The 20424-nt window shown below is 47.7% G+C and overlaps 1 protein-coding gene across 3 annotated transcripts in view; it reads left to right on the forward strand.

Moving 5' to 3' along the window:
- The window catches only part of LOC149307608 (immunoglobulin superfamily member 21-like), a 149037-nt gene that overhangs the window by 82224 nt on the left and 46389 nt on the right, over positions 1 to 20424 (forward strand). For all 3 annotated transcript variants that reach the window (XM_089536897.1, XM_089536896.1, XM_089536895.1), the window contains exon 3: positions 18549 to 18670. In XM_089536897.1, coding sequence (XP_089393023.1) covers positions 18549 to 18670 — 122 coding nt within the window. The remainder of the gene's footprint in view (positions 1 to 18548; positions 18671 to 20424) is intronic.

Consider the following 20424-nt stretch of genomic DNA (forward strand, 5'->3'; position numbering starts at 1 on the left):
TTCAAAAGGTCTGGAAACCAGCAAATGCTATGAGGAGTGACTTAGGGAGCTGGGGATGTTTAGCCTGGAGAAAAGAAGGTCAAGAGGGGACATGATAGCCATGTTTAAATATTGGAATGGATGCCCTGTTGAGGATGAAGCAAGCTTGTTTTCTAAAGGTCCGGAAACTAAGACATGGAGTATTCAAGGTATTGGAAAAGAGATTCCACCTCAACATTAGCAAGAACCTCATGATGGAAAGAGCTGTTTGATAGTATGGTGGAGTCTTCTTCTTGGGAGGTTTTTAAACAGAGACTGCATGGTCATCTATCACAAGGTGGACTTTTGATGGTGTCCATGACAAAATTTGGGGTCCCTTCCAACTCTATGGTCCCAAATTGATGGTCCTACGAATTCCTGTTCCAGTCCAACACTCAGAGCATTGCATCAGACTCACTTTGACCTCATAATCTAAACCATTACATCCGACTCGCTCGCTCATAATCCAGACCACAGTTTGGATTATGGGAGTTATAGTCCCAAGCAAGGCACCTTTCCAAGATCAGTATCAGAACTGGGGGAGGTTCCTTCTCTTGGACTTTAACTCCCAGCAACCAAAGATCATGGGAATCAAAGTCCAAAAAAGCCACATTCCCCAAATTTTAGCTGGCTTGTGCAGAAAGATCTTGGGAAATGCAAATCCTGTTTGACTGGGCAATGCTACCTATCCTCTCTCCTTTTATTTTGTAGCACAGCGAGGAGAAATATACATGCTTTTTTGATTTTTCAAAGGGAGGGAAAATAACCCTCGTCTTTTGTAGTCTGGAAAGTGAGATTTCATTATCACGGTCTCACTGTCATTCCTGAGCCTTGCAGAAATTCTTCTTGCTTCCCAAGAGAGGCAAGTCTATCAGTTTTTCGGGCGCAGGCCAATGTAACAATCGTCTCTCCATTTCCTTCTCTCTCACACACACACACCTTTTGCGCATCTGCCTCTCCACGGGAGACTCTGTTCTCCTGCCTCATAAATTCCATTTTATAGATTGGGATGAAGACGTTTCCGACAGCTTGGCTTGTGGGACATCGGGAACATGTTCCCTGGTGAGCTAGCTATTTCTCCATCTCTGTCTTGGGCCACAGACCCCCAAAGGCTGAAGGATGTTTGCTTGGAGTCATGCTACTACTGTAGTAGCTGGCAATGTCTCTGTTGGGCTTTCACCTATCTCTGCAACAGTGTGATGCTGCAGCTAAAAAAGCCAGTACAATCCTAGGATGCATAGTGTCTAGATCAAGGGCAGTAATAGTATCACTCTGTTCTGCTTTGGTCAGACCTCACCTGGAATATTGTGTCCAGTTCTGGGCACCACAAATCCAAGAGCGATGTTGACAAGCCGGACCTTGATGCAAGATATACGTCTCCAAAATTGATCTTGCAAATGGAAACTTGCCTCCTGTTATAATTGTTTGTTGTTCATGTCCCTTTTCTTCCTTTTGTCTTTTATCTCCCCCTGGAGAAGCCTATTAAATATTACAGTTTACCATTGCAATATTAATAGCCTTGCTATTTGCTGGGGTTTGGTTCCAAAATTTGTGGATACCAAAATGTGTGGCTACTCAAGTCCCATTATATGCAAAGCCATTGTAAAATGGTGTCCCTTATATAAAAATGGCAAAATCAAGGTTTGCTTTTTGGAATATTTTTATGTCGTGGATGATTGAATCTGTGGATACAGGATCCGTCGATGTAGAGGGACAAGTGTACTAGGCTGAAATGCATTGGGCTAAATGCAAGAATAAGACCTTTTTCAACACCCTGAAACTTTGTCTCTTCTCTTCATCCTTTCAGATATTCTGGCCATGACTAACATGGGGCTTTATAAGTCATAGACACACCAAATGATGGGAAACCACTGCTCCAAAGGGAAACAGTTGAGTGGTGTAGAGAAGCTGAAGGTGGGCATTGGCTTCTAGGGTGGGTTGTAAGTCCAGGGAGAGATCCACCCGTCTGGTTGTCTTCAGGATCTCAAGATGGAGATTTGATAAGATGGATGCCGACCTATCTTTGCAATGACACCTTGCGGAGTCTGCAGATGGCTTCCAAGTCGTTCTCTTCCCTTTCAAACGACGGATGTCGCATGGCTGTTTTGTCAGCCAAGACTCATGCCGGCATGGCATCCAGGTGGCACGTCTGCCAAGCTTCTGCCCTTCCTTTTTCACATTGGACCCCTGGCATCCTCCTCGTGTCCTTTTGGCAGCAGAGATCCTGGATCCGGGGAAGGACATGGCGACCGTGCCAGTGACGTCCTTTGACATGCCAAGCAGCTGTTTTGAAGGTCACCCTCCGCTCATCCTCTCGCCTGAACTCTTTTGTCTCTCTTTTTGGCATTTCAGGGAAAGGCAACGGTGAGCTTTGGAGAGGCAGAGGTTATCCTAAGCGCATGGTGCCAACCCATGGCTCTCACATGGTGGAGGGAATGTGGCCAGGAGGAGAGAGACAGTGCCCTCCATTGAGATCGCTTGGGCACCCACAGCTGTGACCTTGGCATCTTTTCTTTGCCGCTTTTCATTTTAACACATTTTTGGTTCTCCTGGGCATGGTTGCCATGGATGGTGGGATCTGCTGGAAGAAGAGAAGAAGCACGGGCTTATTTATTTATTTCAACTACTGTGTTGGTACTAGAAAATCCTGCTTGAGATTCTACATCAGGGTCCAAGCTGTGTAATTTTATGGATCTGTAGCTACATTGCGGAAATGCAACAAAACCTGGTTAATGGATTATGAAGATGTACACCTGGAAGCCATGGCTGTTTTGCCAGCCAGGGTTGCAATACTTGCTTAGGTGAGCCAAGGGTCCATCTCAGAAGAAGGTAGCTTCCCATGTTTCTGTGGAGAAGGTCCCAGGTTCAATTCCCAGCATCTCCAGATATGGCCAAAGATAGAAAGTGGAAAGAGCCATGGTTACTGCTAGCCAGAGTTGGCAATACTGGTTAGGTGGACCAAGGGTCTGACCCAGTATAAAGTACTTCTTGTGTTCCTGTGGTGAAGGTCCCAAGTCCATTCTCCAATTGCATCTTCAGATAAGACCCCAAGGGTCTGACTCCGTATAGGATATGTACTTATAGTTCTCTACCTGAAAACCTGGGGAGCCATGGTTTCTGCCAGTCAATGCTGGCAACACGGAGTCCGACGGACCCATGTTCTGAGTCAAGATAAGGCAGCTTCCTATCTTCCATTGACATCCTCTCCCCCTCAATGGATTTTCTGTGTTTATCTCTGTTTAGCTCCACATCAGTGACAACTGACTCACTGCCGAGTTGGCAGCGTTGCATTTTGAGAAGAAGACGACGAAAGAAAGAAAACAAACCCACATCGCTGCCAAGGAATTAGCTGGCTTCTGATGGCCTCTGGACAGAGAAGTGTACCTAAGACCAACTTGGCGCAAGTTGGCGGGGCTTTGCCGGTTCACCCAGGGAAGGGCGAGAAATTATGCCTTTGCCGTGCCAGGAAAGCAAGACGCAGCCCTTCTTTTGTCCTCCCATGGCCTGCAAAGCTGTTGATAGAAAGCAGGATCTGGGCATTGTCTTGGCTGGCATTGGGAGGCCAATATGGTGATAACCATAGGAGAGCATTGCAAATTTCCGCACGCGGAGAATCGGGAGCAAGGAGAAAGACTGCGACAGAAGGCGATGTTTGCGTTTATCTGCCCTCCCTGCTGTCCTCCTTTTTTAAAATAAGAAATGAAAAAGAGAGAGAAAGGACCCGGTTTTAGTGATAAGATATTAGGCCAGGCTTCATGGCAGGGTTTGCGTTGTGGAATCTCTGCCTGGCATAAAGCAGGATGGGGAGAGGTTACTTTCTCGCCGCGTGTGGGACCTTGCAGAGAGCCTTGCTGACTACTTTTGGAGGCCTTGGAAGGAGACGCCTACTAAGGAAGGCAATTTGGAACAAATGAATTCAAGGAAAGAAACCCTGGAAAATCCAGAGCTGCTTAAGATGCAGCAAAGCGTACAGATGCCATCTGGGATTCCCCTTTTTGTTTTCCCTCCCAGTGTTTTTAATGAACAGGTGGCATCTCCCTCATCCTGGATCCCGAAATCCAAAACCCTCCCAAATCCAAAACTTTTTATAGGCACCTGGAATAGTGACGCTTCTGCTTTCTGATGGTTCGATGTACGCACATTTTGTTTGGTGCACAAAACGATGTTAAAATATTGCATAACATTTGGGCGATGTGGGCGAGGCGTCCATGAAACCCAAATTTTCTGTTGAGGCTTGGGTCCCATTTCCAAGATGATGGACATATTTAATTGTCCCATTTTATCTATGTTTTAATACGGTATTGGTTAGTTTTATGGCCGTATGCAAAAGCCTAGTCGGCTAACGTAAATAAACTATAGGCGTTGTCGTTGAAAAGCACAACTCCATGCAAACATTTCATTACTTTCATGTATGCATCCCCAACCGCATCTTAACTTCTACCCAGCCATATTTGCTTTTTTAAAAAATGAATTAAACATCTCCGATCTCATATCGTTGCAATTATAATGTTTCTGTAGTGTGTAATGTTTATAACTTTACACATTGTGGATAGTTCCAGTCTGTATTGTTTTTAGATAACGCCGCCGGCCGCCTTGAGTCTCATTACGGCAAGGAGAAATGGGATATCAATGAATATTGCAAAAATAGGAATGGTAATAAAGAAACTTCCCGGGCATTTTGCCTCGGCAGCGTATGAGTCGGGAGCCAAGATCTCGTGGATTAATTAAGCGCCGTCCCCGAAGGCAAGGATGCTCTTTCTGCCACCCGAGTTGTCAGTTGTGATCTTTGTGCGGCAGCGACAACTCTGCTCCAATGAGCGAAGAAACCCATCGGAGGAGACAAGCCGGGGTTGATGAATTACAGATGCTTTTCTGCATTCTCCCCTTTTCCCTGATTGACTCTGACAAGCTGGGAATCCTGCAGGGCCCACGCCTGCCATGCTCCGTTACGGAGAGGAGACATTGCAACGCCGGCCTGGTGGCTTCTGCTTCGTCGTCATCATCATCATCATCATCATCATCATCATCATCATCATCATCTCCTTCTTCCCCAGTTGTCTGGAGACGGTGGAAGGAAGGGTGTGTAGTAGAAAGGATGGCGGTGGGGAGTAACAAAAGACCCCACCTCGGGTATAACGGAGTGGGACCCCACTCAGAGCACCCCTCCACCATGAATGAATGACGTTTATTATGGTCAGTGACCCATACCTCCACCATGAGGACCAAGGCCATGGAGGGAGGGGAAGAGAGATGGGCAACCAATGCTGAAAGAATGGCTTAGTGCAGACAGAGCAACTATTGCGTCTTGTGGGCCCACCTTCTATCCTCAAGGGACCTTGAAGGACCACATCTTATTATCAACCCACCACTAAACAATGACAATTTTTGTGCCCTCCCAAAAATGCCTCCTCCCCTCCTCTTCTTTATTCCTCCTGCTTTTCCTCTTCTTTCTTCTCCTTCTTTTCCTTCCCTCTCTTCCTATTCTTCCTTCCCTCTGCTCTTCCTCTGCCTTCTCTACCTCTTCCTCTTCCCCTCTTCCTTCCTCATTTCCTATTCTCTTTCTCTGCCTTCTCTTCTTCCCCTCCTCCTCTTCCTCCTCCTCCTCTCCTCCTCCTTCTCCTCTTCCTCTCCTCCTTCTTCCCCTAATCCCCCTCCTACTTCTTCCCTTCATCCATCCATCCTTTCTTTCTTTCTTTCTTTCTTTCCTCCTCCTTTTCCTCTGCCTTTTCTTCCTCTTCCCCTCATTCTTCCCTCTCCTCCAATTCTTCCTCCCTTCCTCCTTTTCTTCCTCTTTCTCCTCCTCCTCTTCCTTTTTCTTCTTCTTTTCCTCCTCCTTTTCCTCTCTTCCTCTTCCCCTCTTCTTCCCTCTCCTCCTATTCTTCCTCCTCTTCCTCCTCCTCTTCATCTTTTCTTCCTCCCCTTCCTCTGCTTTCGCTTCCTCCTTCCCCTTCTCTTCTTCTTCTTCCTTCTTCTCCTGTCCTTCTTCCTTCTTCTTCTCCTATTCTTTCTTCTTTTCCTCCTCCTCCTACCTTTCCTCAGCTTTATCTTCCTCCTCCCCTTTTCCTTTTCTCCTTCCTTTTCCTCCCCTTCTTTCTCCTTCTCAAAGTAAGATAGTTTAATGTATTATTTTTAATAATGTTGTGCATGGAACAAAGTTTGAATGCACTGAACCAATTTCATCGGTCACTTCCTAATTTCATGGCAGTGGATTCCACGATTTGACAATAAGAATGGTGCAAAGGACCACTATTTCTGACCCCCGAAGCTCCATCATTCCCTACTTCTTTACACATATGGGCATTCCTTCTATTTGCTTTCACCTCTCCTGGATTGAAAGCAAAAGGAATAAGGAAGAGATTTGTCAGGCCGAACAAAGGAGTGGAGGAAAGAAGAACGGAGGTCGGAGGAAAGATGGCACATAATAATAATTCCAGAAAAATGAAGTGAAATGAAACGAAATCGCTGGCTGCCCAGGTAATGAAGTTCCCGACTGTGATGCAGATTTCCTCTTGCTTTGCTCTGCCATGTAAAAAAACAAATCATTTCAGAAGTTTCCCTCCCTGCTGGGTCATATTACAAGAAGTTTTGTGCATTTTTAATGTTTTTCCCCCCATGCGTTTGAGTGCGGAAAGTGCTATTTTCTGTGCAAAACCACTGTGTGCGAATATATCTTCTTTTTTTTTGCACAGAAAAAGGTCCCAAAATTACCCTTTTACCGGTGACTGACCAAAATAAATACATGTATATATGTATGCATATATGTAATAAGTCCCAAACTAGAAATAGGCTTCAAAAACTGTGTAGTTTGTGAGGTTTTCCTTGCGGTAGGAAGAAAATTGCTTTCTTCGAGAAGAAACTTCACGAGGATTTGCTTATTTATTTCACTACTTAAGTATTTCTGGCAAGCATGGCGTTTCAGCGTTGGACTATGATTCTGGAGACCAGGGCTATGATTCTGGAGACCAGGGTTCGAATCCCGACTCAGCGATGTAATCCCACCATACCTTGGAAACAACTTGAAGGTACACAACAACACAACGGCTATAAAGTGAATGTAAAGATGGCTACAAACCACAACTTCTGTTTGGATTTTCTTTGGGAGGCTCAATTACATGTGGATTTTGGTGATCCTGATCCTTGGAGCCTGATCATTTTGGAGAGGTCTCATCTTTCCAAACCTATCCCTATGGGGGGGATCTTAGACCCCTTATTTCCCCCAATATTGCAATCCACAATGACTACGTGACACCGACAACAACCACAACCACGAAGCTTACGGTTGCAATAATAATGCTGACGGTGCCGATTTCCCAATCATCGCTGCTTGCTATTTTTGGCCTAGTCGGCTCATATATATATATATATATATATATATATATATATATATATATGCAACAAGGCTGGGAAATATTTGGGGAGAGGGATGGAGGCCAGGCACCCTCCGCCGCACACAATTTAAACAGTCCAAATGAAACCGCTGTGAGTTGTTTTTTCCTCTTCCCGGCCGCTATTACGCGTTCTTGCGGTGGCGGCGGCGGGATTGGACCGTAAGTGGGATATCAAGTTTATTACAGCTATTTCCAAGCTGTAATTGGTTTTGTAGAACAGGAGAAAAAGGGAGGAGGAAGAGGCCTTTGGGGAGCAGCTGCAGAAAGCCCTTCGGTGGAGGGACTGGGTTTGATCTGTTTTGCTTGCCATGGCCAGGTGGAAACTGCATTTCCGTCCCCAAGCTGTGCAAAGACCTGGGTCACGTCAAAGGCAGGCCATGATTTGTCTCTCCCGGCTGTGAATGAAACCCCGGGAAGGTGAAGAAAGCCAGAATTGAGTGGTCGTGTTGTGTTGCATGTGTGTGTTTCTGTGCATCCTGCCACTATTTCTTTGGCTGTCAAAAGACACAGCTAGGACTGAACCAGAGGTGGCCTTGATTTATCTTTGCAACTCCAGGACCCTATTATGTCCCATTGAGGACGGAGCGAGCTTGTTTTCTGATGCCGCAGAGATTAGGACGCAGAGCAATGGATGCAAACTGTAGGAAAAGAGATTCCACTTCAACATTAGGAGGGACAGTGTAGTGGTCAATATTGCACAGGGGACAGACCTCACCTGGAGTATTGGCTTCATTCCCTCTACCTTTTAAACTTCAAACAAATCGGTTTGAACTGGTTTAAATGACGCTAGTTTGCACTTGAACCAAATCACTGAAACGATTCGGTGAGGGGGGCCACACGTTAGACCCATTTAACCCGCATCTTGTTGCATCCATTGATTACGCGCAAGTGTGCAAACCAGATGCGGATTGGAAACCTCCTCTGAACAAACCTTGCCAAGAAAACCCCATGATGGGTCTTCCTTAGGTTCTCCATAAGTTGGAAATGACTTGAGGACACACAACGACAACAAGGGCAGCGACATTTTGCCCCTTGCTCAACACTGTGGAACTCTTTTGTCCCCCTCGATTTTCTATACCAACTTATTTTCTATACCAAAGCCCACTTGTCTGTAGCATGTCCACAGATGGAGATGGGTTAAGAATGTCTTAGAGGAATCTGCCATGTTGAAAGGACCCTACTGCGTCCATATGTAAAGTCAGTGGAGGATGGAGCCCGTCCCTTTGCGTGAAACCCTCTTTTCCAAACAGGTTTTGCCATCAAAGTTTTCAAGAGATGGTCATCAAACATCTTCCTCCCATTTCCCTCCCCACTTCCAGATCTATTTTTCCACCCCTTTGGCAGGGTTGTCACTTCCGTTGCTAGTGTGTGTCAATTGTGTCCCACACTGGAAACTGACAACAATCGGATGTGACAGAGCTAGGTCTCCAGCTCTGCAATGCTTATGCAATGTCCACCATGGACTGAGTCAAGATGTGATGGACAGATCCTGTCATATATATACACACACACACACACACACACACACACACACACACACACACACAATCATAATATAAAGAAACCCCCTGAAACTGGACATGCCCTTGAAAACTTCGCCAGTGTGTCTCTCCAAACATGTCTCTCCAAAGAGATTTACGATCCAGATAATTCTCTGCATGGATGCATACATATATATGTGTGTGTGTGTGTGTGTGTGTGTGTCTATTGTTTATGTATGAGTGTGTATTTTCTTTGTAAATAAAACCTCGGCATATATATATATATATATATATATAGACTTCTTTTCCCCCATCCTTCTATTTTCTTTCCTTTGTTGAATCCAAACATTATGTCTCCTCTTTCCTTTTTTATTAAACTTACCATTCAATAACGCCTGTATCGAAATGCCGCTTTACTTGTTCTCCATCTTGATGTTACTCCTTAATCAGTTATCTATCTCTTTAAAAAAAGATGTTGATAAAACCATCCTAAAGAAAGAAAACCTCTGAAACTGGACATGCCCTTGAAAAACTTCACCAACGTTGTCTCTCCAAAGTGCAAAAGATTTACAACCCGGATAATTCTCTCCATGGCGCTATATATATATATATATATATATATATATATATATATATTGTGTATGTGAGAGTGTGTATTTTCTTTGTAATAAAACCTTGGCTTAGGCAAATAAATTTGAGGAGACAGTTTTACTGACAGCTTCCCTCCCTCTCTCCTTTTTTCCTTCCCTCTCTCTCTCTCTCTCTCTTTCTCTGCTTCTGTGTAATAAAAAAAGAAAACCAGAGGAGAGAAATTTCAGCTGGAAGGGACAACGTGGGGCGCATTTTAAGCGCCAGATAAAGGGATGCCACCTGCCGTGCGCAAAGGTGATGGCAAAGGTGTCGGGGAGGACCAGGCCTCCCAGCTTTCATCTCTCCGTTTCGGGTCTTGAGGGCTCTGATCCAAGGAAGGAGAAAAATTAGGAGGTGGCTCCTGAGCCATAGTCAAGCGGCGGTTATCGCCAACAGACCCGACTTGAAAGATGTCTTAGGCTTTCTTCTGTTTCAACACCAAAAGGGCAGCTTGTTTTTTCCCAAAAGGCAGAGAAGGAGAGGATGCTAGGATGCAAGACTTGGAAGGGACCCCCAGATGCCATTCAATCCAACCCCATTCAGCTATGGAGGAAGACACCATCCAAGCACTCCCAACAGAAGGCCAATTGAAGAGTATAGAATCAGTGATTCCCAAACTTTGGTCTTCCAAATGGTTCTGGACTCCAGCTCCCAGAACTCCTGACAGTTGGCTAAGCTGGCAGGGACTTCTGGGAGTTGAGGTTCAAAACATCTGGAGGACGAAGGTTTGGGAACCACTGCTGTAGATCAAGAGAAGTCATAACGCCACTCTGTGCTGCTTTGGTCCGGCCTCACCTGGAATACTGTGTCCAGTTCTGGGCACCACGATTCAAAAAGGGTATTAAGAAGCTGGAGCATGTCCAGAGGAGGGCCACCAAAATGATGATGGGTTAGAAACTGTAAAGACCTATGAGGAAGGACTTAGGGGGCTACGTATGTTTAGCCTGGAGAAGAGAAGGTTAAGAGGTGATATGATAGCCCTGTTTAAATACTTGAAGGGATGCCATATTGAGGAGGGAGCAAGCTTGTTTTCTGCTGCTCCAGAGAACAGGGTCCAGAGCAATGGATGCAAACTACAGGGAAAGAGATTCCACCTAAACTTTAGGAGAACTTTCGGAGAGTAAGAGCAGTTTGGCAGAACTTACCCTCAAGAAGTTCCTCCTAATGTTTAGGTGGAATCTCTTTCCCTATAGTTTGCATCCAGTGCTTCATGTCCTATTCTCTGGAGCAGCAGAAAACAAGCTTGCTCCTGCCTCCATAGGACATCCCTTCAAATGTTGAAACATTGCTACTTTCAGTTGGGACTGGGCATTGCAGCTGTGTATCCTATACACTGTGATTCTGTATCTTGTATGTTTCATTGTGGTTGTGCATCTTATACTTTGCACTGGGATTGGGCATCACAGTTGTGCATCCTATATTTTGCATTACGGTTGTGTATCTTATACTTTGCACTGGGATTGGGCATCACAGTTGTGCATCTTATATTTTGCATTACGGTTGTGTATCTTATACTTTGCATTGGGATTGGGCACAGCAGGTGTGTATCCTTTGCTTTGCATTACCGTTGTGCGTCTTATACTTTGAATTGGGATTGGGCATCACAGTTGTGCATCCTATATATTTGCATTACGGTTGTGCGTCTCATACTTTGCATTGGGATTGAGCACTGCTGGCGTGCATCCTATATTTTGCATTGTGGTCGTGCATTGAACAGTGGTGCATGTGTCACACCATCTTGCCATTCTGCAGGAGGTTTGCGTTGCTTTGCTATGGCATGTGTTTTCATGCGAGTATTTACACCATACGAAGTAGATTTTGGATGGAGGCCTGTATCTGAGAGAAAGAGAGCGCATGACAAGGTGTAGACTCGCTAATAAAATAACACACCTGGAGGCTGTGACAGAACACCTCTTCCACAAGAAACGTGCCAACGCAGATGGTGCTAATACAACTCTCACAGAAAAACATCTCGGGAATACATAAATAAATATGTGGAGAAAAGGGGAAAGGATGGAGGCTGAGGAGGGAAGGCTGCCAGCCATATATGTTTGCCAAACATATATTTGCTAAAAACGGGGTTCTTCTCTTCAGGGCTGAAGACACACACTCATCCCTCCATATTTGCATATGTGATATTTGCAGATTTGATTCATATGTTCTCTCTAGGAATATCCAGGTCCTCCAACGCAACTCTTTGGTCAACTTTAACTAAAGGTTGCACTCAAAGACCTAGAGATTCTTAGAGAGAATACACTTCTAGGCCTTTGTAGCTCCTCCAGCGCAACTCTATGGTCAGTGTCTGTCAGACGTTGACCACAGAGTTGCGCCAGACGACCTAGAGATTCCTAGAGAGGCATCCTCTCAGGTCAAAACATGATGTTTTTGTCATTTGTGGTTTTTCCATATTCACAGGGGTCTTGTGCCCCTAACCCTAGCAAATGTGGAGGGACAAGTGTATATTCTCTCTCATATATATATATATATATATATATATATATATATATATATAATATACACTTGTCCCTCATATATATATGAGGATATAGTGTCACAAGGAAAATGTACAATGTGGGTTTTAATGGTAACCAGGCATTAAAGGATTAGTGTGAGCCATATTGATTAAGCATTTAAACACAAAGAGACATCAAAAAGATCCTTTGTGACCCCAGAGGGAGAGGCAAGGCCTAGTAAGCCTCACAGAGCCTTTGCTAGAGTAGTGACTCTGAGCATTTTACCTCAGAGAGGGCTGCTACTAATGTGGATGGTGTCGATGTATATATTGTTGTACACAATGGAACTTCTTCTGAGAACAAAAGCCTCCTCTGAGAGAGGTTTACAGTGTCTCTTTGCTCATTGAGAAAGGGAGAGGCGTTTCTCCAGCTCACAGGCTGCTGACTACAGTCACAAAGGTGGAGAATCTGGTGCCAAACATTGACATGCTGCCTCATGCGCTGCGCAACAGCAAAAGCATTTTAACAATATATATATATATATATATTTCTTCTTCGTGGTCTCTGCGAATCATACAAATGGGTTTCACTGCGCCTGCGCAGTGCTGTTTGGAAACTTCTGGAATCACTGGGCAAAGTTTACTTTGCAACATATAGAAACTTATTGGCGGTAACTGCCCACCCGTTATAAGGCCCCTGCCTTCCCGCTCTTTTCCCCAGTTCCTTTTTTCCGCCGCGCTAGCTGCTTCAGGGAACTTCGCTCGCTCTTTAGCTTGCAATTGGAATCACTTTCACTTTTGACCTCGGACCGTCTCTTGACCATTCTTTGTCTCCCGCCCCTGGTAACTTCGAACTCTCGGACTGTTGACCTCGTTTCTGGACTTCCCCTTTCAACTTGTCGACTTCGGAAAATGCCTGCTCCATTTAAGAAGTGTGATGTCTGCGGGGGCAAGGTGCCCATCCAGGACCCGCGCTCCTCCTGCCTCCTTTGCTTGGGCAAGGACCATGATACAAAGGCTTGCCCGCTCTGCAAGTCCCTCTCATCCCAGGCTCGCAATAACCGTGAGTCCCGGCTGACTTTGGCCATTGCTCTGGGCAAAGTCCAGGAGGGAGGCCCCCGTCCATCATCGGCTCCTTCGGCCCCGCCGCCTGCCTCATCTTCCCGGGCGAGTGGGTGCAGCGTGGTGTCTGCCCCGCCGATGGCAGGATCGTCCACCACCACCGATGTGGCCTGTGGTTCACATAAACCCAGTGCCACTGACAAGCCCTCCAAGCGCCCCCACAAGCAGTCGGGGACTGAGGGTACCAAGCCCAGGGCGAAATCCGGGAGGAAGCCGTCCCCGGAGGGCTCGCGCGCAAAGGATCGCGTGGAGGTGGAGGTCTCGTCGGTCCGAATCCATCCTCCAAGGCGTCGTCGAAGGCATCTCGACACGCTTCCAAGCTGCCCGAGACGGGGGCATCCTCTTCGGGAAAGGCTGCACCGGTGGAAAAGGCGAAGACATCTAAGCCTCAATCCACGGGAGCCGTTGTCCTGCTGGACCTGCGGACAACCCTTTCTTCCCCCCCGAGGATCGGGCCGAGACGCCACGGTCGTCTAAGAAGAGGCTCCACAAGGAGGCAACTGAAGGCTCCGCACCAAAGAGGTCCAAGCCCTCCAAGGACCACACTGGGTTGGAGGTCTCCTCCAAGGGAAAGGAGCGCGCTTTCCACAAGCAACGCTCCCAGACGAAGAAGGTTCCAACACCAGCCTCTTCGTGCCCTGATGGTTCCTCCGCTTCGCATGCGGCCGCTCTCCTGGACACACCGCTGCCATCGACGGTCAACTTTGCCCGCTCCGATGCGGAAGCAGCTGAGCTCCCTCGGAGACTGTCACCTCCGCCTTCTATCCATTCGGAGGTCGACGAACCGATGGAGAGGGACACTGACATGTTTTTTGACGCCGAATCAGGGAGATACTACATGTCAGTGCCGAGGGAGACTGCCTTCAGGGAGTTCACCTGGCTCAACCTGCGGCCGGTGGCCCCCCAAGATGACGAGCCTGCTCCTTCCCATGCGACGGCCTCAGCCTCTGCACCACGTCGCTCCCTGACGGAGCCATCGGTCCTGCGGATCCCGGCACGTTCAGCAACTCGAGTCAGGGTCCCGGACATCCCACTTACCTCGGACACCGACTCCGAGGGGGAGCCCTTGCTACCGTCGGGGGAGCCCTCGGACGACGACGACACCTCCGTCCAGGCGTCTCCACAGCGGATGCACCACCCGGAGCCTTCTTCCCCAACGGATGATGTGCGCTCCTTTAACGAGTACATCATTAAGATGGCAAGGGCCCTGGACATTGAGCTCTCCTACCCTGAGGAGGAGGCTCGGGATCCTGTGGAACGTGCTCCCCTTTGGCCTTGCCATGGCTCCGAGGGTCTTCACGAAGTGCATGGCACCAGTGGTGGCATACCTTCATCAGAAGAGCTACAGAGTCTTCCCGTACCTGGACGACTGGTTGTTTGCCGCCGACTCACAGCAGGAGCTCCGAGAGGCAGTCTCATTCGCCTTGCACCTTTTGTACTCCCTCGGACTGGTCGTCAATGAAGAGAAGTCTCACTTCACTCCGACCAGGCAGGCCAAGTTCATTGGAGCCATCCTCGACTCCGAAAGATGCTCCGCCTTTCTCCCTCCGGACCGTTTCCAGGCGTTGGTGGCATCGCTGAGGCCTTGCATCTCTCACAGAAGGGTGAGGGCCAGAGACGTCCAAGTGGCTCTGGGCTACATGGCGTCAACGACGTTCGTGACACTGTGGGCAAGGCTTCGCCTCCGACCACTGCAGTCCTGGTTCCTCTCAGCCTTCTCTCCGATGGAGGACCCTCCGTCCAAGTGGCTCATGGTACCGAGACCGGTGGCCGCTTCACTGAGATGGTGGCTGGACGGCCGCAACGTCTGCATCGGGATGCCCTTTCATCAACCTCAGCCACAATTGACTTTGACAACCGATGCTTCCCTGGAAGGCTGGGTCGCCCACCTGCTCGACCTGGTTGTCAAGGACAGGTGGTCGACCCGGAACAAGCATTTCCACATCAATGCCTTGGAGATGCTCGCAGTCGAAAAGGCTTTGAGGGCATTCGAATTCGCTGTCGCAGGCAAGGTGGTCCTCCTGAGGACAGACAACACCACCGTGATGTATTACATCAACAAGCAGGGAGGCACCAGATCCAAGACTCTGCTCGAGATTACTCTTTGCATTTGGGACTGGTGCATCCAGAGACAGGTGCTCCTCCAGGCGATTCACCTTCCAGGAGAGGACAACGAGTTGGCGGACCGCCTAAGCAGATCCCCTTCGGTGTGCCACGAGTGGAGGCTCCACCCGGAGACGGTCAGCGTCCTGTTCGATCGGTGGGGAACCCCCCAAGTCGACCTCTTCGCGACTGTATGGAACAGCCACTCTCCCCAGTTCTGCTCCACGAGGCGAATGGACGGATCCCTCGGAGACGCGTTCGCCTACCCTTGGTCGGGAGAGCTGCTCTACGCCTTCCCTCCCTTCCCTCTCGTCATCAAGGTGGTGTCCAAGATGACAACGGACCGTTCGGATGTGATCCTGATCACTCCGTGGTGGCCGAGACAGCCCTGGTTCGCATCCCTTCTCCACCTCTCCAAGGGTTGCTTCCTCCGCCTCGAGTTCCGTCCCGACCTGCTGTCGATCCAGGACGGCCGGATTCTGCACCTGGACATCGAGAGCCTGCCGCTTGTGGCCTGGAGAATCCAGTCCTAGCCTCACTGCCTGATGCAGTGGGGACGGTGATCCTGGCTGCGCAGAAGCCATCCACCCAGCGGTCCTATGCCCTGAAGTGGAGGAGGTTTAGCCTCTTCCTTGATCAAAAGGGCTTGTCTCCTGCTCAAGTTTCCACTCCAGTGGTGCTGGAGTTTTTGATGGCACTGTTGGATGAGGGGTTGTGCCTCACATCCATCAAGTGCTACCTCTCTGCCATTTGTTCCAGGTACCAATTTGAGGGGAGGGCTTCCTTCTTTAGGGACCCCCTGGTGAAGGGGTTCCTGAAGGGATGTGCCAACCTGCACCCTCCTGTGTCGGTACCGACCCCGGCTTGGAGCTTGGAGGTGGTGCTGGCCGCGCTCCAATCCAAGCCCTTTGAACCGATGGCCACAGCGGACTTGAGACTACTGACTTGGAAAACCGCTTTTCTTGTGGCCATCACCTCTGCCCACCGTGCGGGCGAACTCTGTGCCTTGCGGAGGGACCAGCCCTTCCTGAGGTTTCACAAGGACAAGGTGGTCCTCCGGACAGACATTACTTTTTTGCCTAAGGTTGTGTCTGCTTTCCACATGTGCCAGGACATTGTGTTGCCTACTCTCGCTTCCAATCCGACTTCGGATGCGGAGCGAAGCCTGCACTCTCTTGATGTCAGGAGAGCGCTTTCGTTTTACCTGGACAGAACTGCTGCCTCCAGTTGGTCCGAGAGACTTTTCCAATGCTACTCGGAACCAAAGAAGGGGTTGCCCGTGTCTGCGCAGAGGTTTTCCAAATGGGTGGCTGGTACCATCCACCTCTGCTATGAACTGCTGGGTAAACCTCTCCCTGGCAGGGTTTGGTCCCACTCCACAAGAGCAGTGTCAGCATCCTCTGCATTCCTGTCAGGCATTCCATTGGAGGATGTCTGTAAGGCTGCTGTCTGGTCCCAGGCATTGACTTTTATAAAGCACTATAGGCTGGACACCAGAGCCATCCAAAACGCAGCTTTCGGGAGGGCTGTGTTGGTTTCAGGGTTGCATTGATTGCACTACTGATGGTTTGTGTTTTCAGCATTTATGTACATAATGCCACTGTTTTACATTCTGTTGAATGTTGATTTGCACAATTTCAATGGGACTGGTCTTGCATGACCTTTGATCCCCTTCTCAGGTTTTGCAATGTTATTGCTATGTTGAGTTTGTGCATGAACAAAGAGACTGGCTCTTTTTATGGTTCAAGGTGTTTATTGTTGCAATAAATATACCCTTGGTTTACCATAGCTTTGGTTTCAGGACACTCCCTCCGCCGCTTACCTAAGCTTGTCAGTCTAAACCCATTTGTATGATTTGCAGAGACCACGAAGAAGAAGGACAGGTTGCTTACCTGTAACAGTATTTCTTCGAGTGGTCATCTGCGAATACATACAAATCCCACCCATCCATCCCCTCAGTGTCCTGCTCTTATTGGCTCTTCCATCGCCTGCTTGGCGGAAAAATTGCAGAACTGGGGAAAAGAGCGGGAAGGCAGGGGCCTTATGACGGGTGGGCGGAGTTACCGCCAAAAAGTTTCTATATGTTGCAAAGTAAACTTTGCCCAGTGATTCCAGTAGGTTCCGAGCAGCACTGCGCAGGCGCAGTGAAACCCATTTGTATGTATTCGCAGATGACCACTCGAAGAAATACTGTTACAGGTAAGCAACCTGTCCATATATATATATGAACCAAAATGGCATAATGGTTTGAACGCTGGATTACGACTATGACTCCAGAGACCAGAGTTCAATTTCTATTTATCCATGGAACCCATTGGGGGACCTTGGGCAAGAAGAAGTCACACTCTCTCAGCCTCCTGAAAGGAAGACCGTGACAAACCTCATCTGAACAAACCTTGCCAAGAAACCTCTCATAATGGGTTCTCATTGGGGTCACCACAAGTCGGAAATGACTTGCAGGCCCACAACGAGAGCGGCGTCTGTGTCCTCAGACTCCGTTGCAAGGTTGTGTTTGGTGTGTGTTGTTCCATTGGGGATTGCGCACTCAGAGGAGCCGAGGGTGGCGGGAAAAACGCAAGCCGGCAAAGCGCGGGAGATAAATAACGAAGCGAGATCTGAAGGCCCTGCGCGCCTCTGATGCCCACTAAGACTTTAAAAGCTGCGTCCTGATCTTCAGAGCTCCATGGTGGCCCAGTCCAATTCCCTTGTCTTCCTGCAGCCCTTCTGGCAATCCTTCCCCCCGCATTCATCTCCTCGCCGCGGGTCTTTGAATTGCGATCGCTGGAGTCTGCGGATCAAAGCGCGTTGCTCTCTTTCACATTTTCTTTCCCTCTATATCTATTTTTCTTCTCTGAAAAAAGAGAGAAGGAAACCAACCTCCCCGCCGGGGATAATCCTCTCTCTTTCTTTCTCTCTCTCTTTCTCTTTATTTTTATTTTTCCTTCCTTGCAACTTTTGTACTAATTTATTTTTAAACATGCCCTAACTGCAGTAAAGGAGAAGGAAGAGGTTGTGGGGAAAGAGAGAGTCAGGGAAGGCCAGAGAGGAGATCTGGGTTCTAATCACCCATCAAAGGGAGAGGAGGAAGAGAAGACAATGCAATGCGCAATACAGAATGTGCAGCTGCAATGCATAATCTAGGGCATGGAACTGCAATGCACACCATAGGATGCACACAACCGCAATGGGCGATGCATAATTGTTTATACATATCTTTATTTATATCCCTAACTGGATGCCAGCTGTAATGGATGGTAGTGTCATGTGCCAGTGGGATTATGGCTCTGGCGTTCGGTGAAATCTCAAAGGTGGGTTACCCCAGAGTTGCTTACATTGCTTTGTTTCTTTTCTCAGGTGACGGACGGTGGAACCATCAAGCAGAAAATCTTCACCTTTGACGCCATGTTCTCCACCAACCAGTCGCACATGGAGAACTATCGGAAAAGGGAAGACCTGGTCTACCAGTCCACCGTACGGTAAGTCCTACCATTGACTCGGACCAGGGAGACGATGGTGATGATGATGATGATGATGATGATGATGATGATGATGATGATGATAATATGTATTTCTTACCTACCTCTCATGTTTTCTTTGGGAAAAGATGTCTCAAAACATTGGCGGGTGGGGGGTGATGGCCAAGACCTCTTTGCAATTCAGGATTTCTTTGCTCAAAAACCATTCATGAAAAATATATATGATGCATGAAATATTGTGCCTGGAATCCTTCTGGCTGGTTCAGACTCCACTGAGGGTGCATCTACATTGTAAAAATAGCACAGTTTGGCAGCACTTGAAGTGCGGTAGCTCCATCCTATGGAATCCTATGGAAGAGTGTGTGTGTGTGTGTGTGTGTGTGTGTGTGTGTGTGTGTAACCAGGTTTTCTGCTCAAAGCCCCCTAGGACTTTATTGGAAGGTTAACCAAAGATTAATCCAGGGTCATCCAAGGCATTTCAGGTAATTTTGCAAAAGATTTTCAAACAACGTCGCACCCAAACGGAAGGCAATCCAAACGCAGTCGTGAGACGTCCCAAGAATAGCCGAATTAGGGAAAATATCGAATTTATAAATCCTTTTCCACTGCGAGTTCACAGTCAATTCGCATTTACATTAGTATGAAATGCATCTCCATGGCATTACTGTCGGCTATGGGATTGTGTCCTCCCTGCACGTGCGCAAAGATGCTAATTTGAAATCAAGAAGCCGATGGGTAAATATTTTCCCCCTTCATGCAAGCAAAGCAAAGCATTACTGTGTCCCCTTGGAAGTCAGTTTGCAAGGATGATACCTGGAGCCATTGCAATTAGCCAAGGTCTGATTGGGGATTGCTTCGGTTGCAAATGGGCCTTGTGTGTGCTTGTTTTGCATGCGTCTGAGCTTTAATTGAATTGCCACCGAACGGACTTGTTGCATCCCATTGACTCTTGACCCTCCCGTTATATACCTGCCAACTGAGGGTAACATTTCATGCATTTGATGAAGTTAACTCTAGTCTATAAAAGCTCTTGCTGTAATATATGAGTTAGTCGTGCCACACGCTTCCTTATTGAGTAGAGCATTGGTACGTTCTGGCAACTGACTGTTTTATGGATATCTACCCCAGATCCTAAAGTTATTCCTCATTAGAAAAGGGTGACAGCAAATGTCTTTGGTTTGAAATCATCAATCACGTCCCTGATTGGCTGGGATTGATCCTAACCAATCAGGGGCATGCTTGAGGATATGAAACCATTTGCTGTCACTCTTTTCTAATGAGGAATTACTCATTAGCAGAAAGCATTGCCCTTACTTTCCTCTAGGCCAAGTTTCTCCTTAGTGAAAGGAGCAAGGATTGCCTATATTGCGCTGAAATGTCATAATGGGATCCCTGATTGCTTAACTCCCATGACTAGGAATCCTGACATAAAATGTTAGGTCTGCCCAAGGCTTTGGGGTCACATCATGGCACTATATATATAGGCAATCAGGTTGGTCTTCTTGCTCTTGCTACTTATAATCCATACATTCAGAAGCCTGATTCCAGTCAATCAGCGACAGCAACTGATTCACGATTTCAATCCAAATACTTTTGCTGCCACCTTTCCCTGCTCTGCATTGAACAAAAGATGCCTAATGGCTTCCAGAGGAGGACTTTACACATATTTATGATGCCAACGGGATTCTGACTTTGGTCTTTTCCGCCTCGTCTCATAACTCAGAAGTTGGTGCCAGCTGCTTTTCTTCAAAATG

Source organism: Sceloporus occidentalis, unplaced genomic scaffold (genome assembly GCF_023333645.1).
Source record: "Sceloporus occidentalis isolate IW3139 unplaced genomic scaffold, rSceOcc1.0.p SCAF_8, whole genome shotgun sequence".
Taxonomy (NCBI): domain Eukaryota; kingdom Metazoa; phylum Chordata; class Lepidosauria; order Squamata; family Phrynosomatidae; genus Sceloporus; species Sceloporus occidentalis.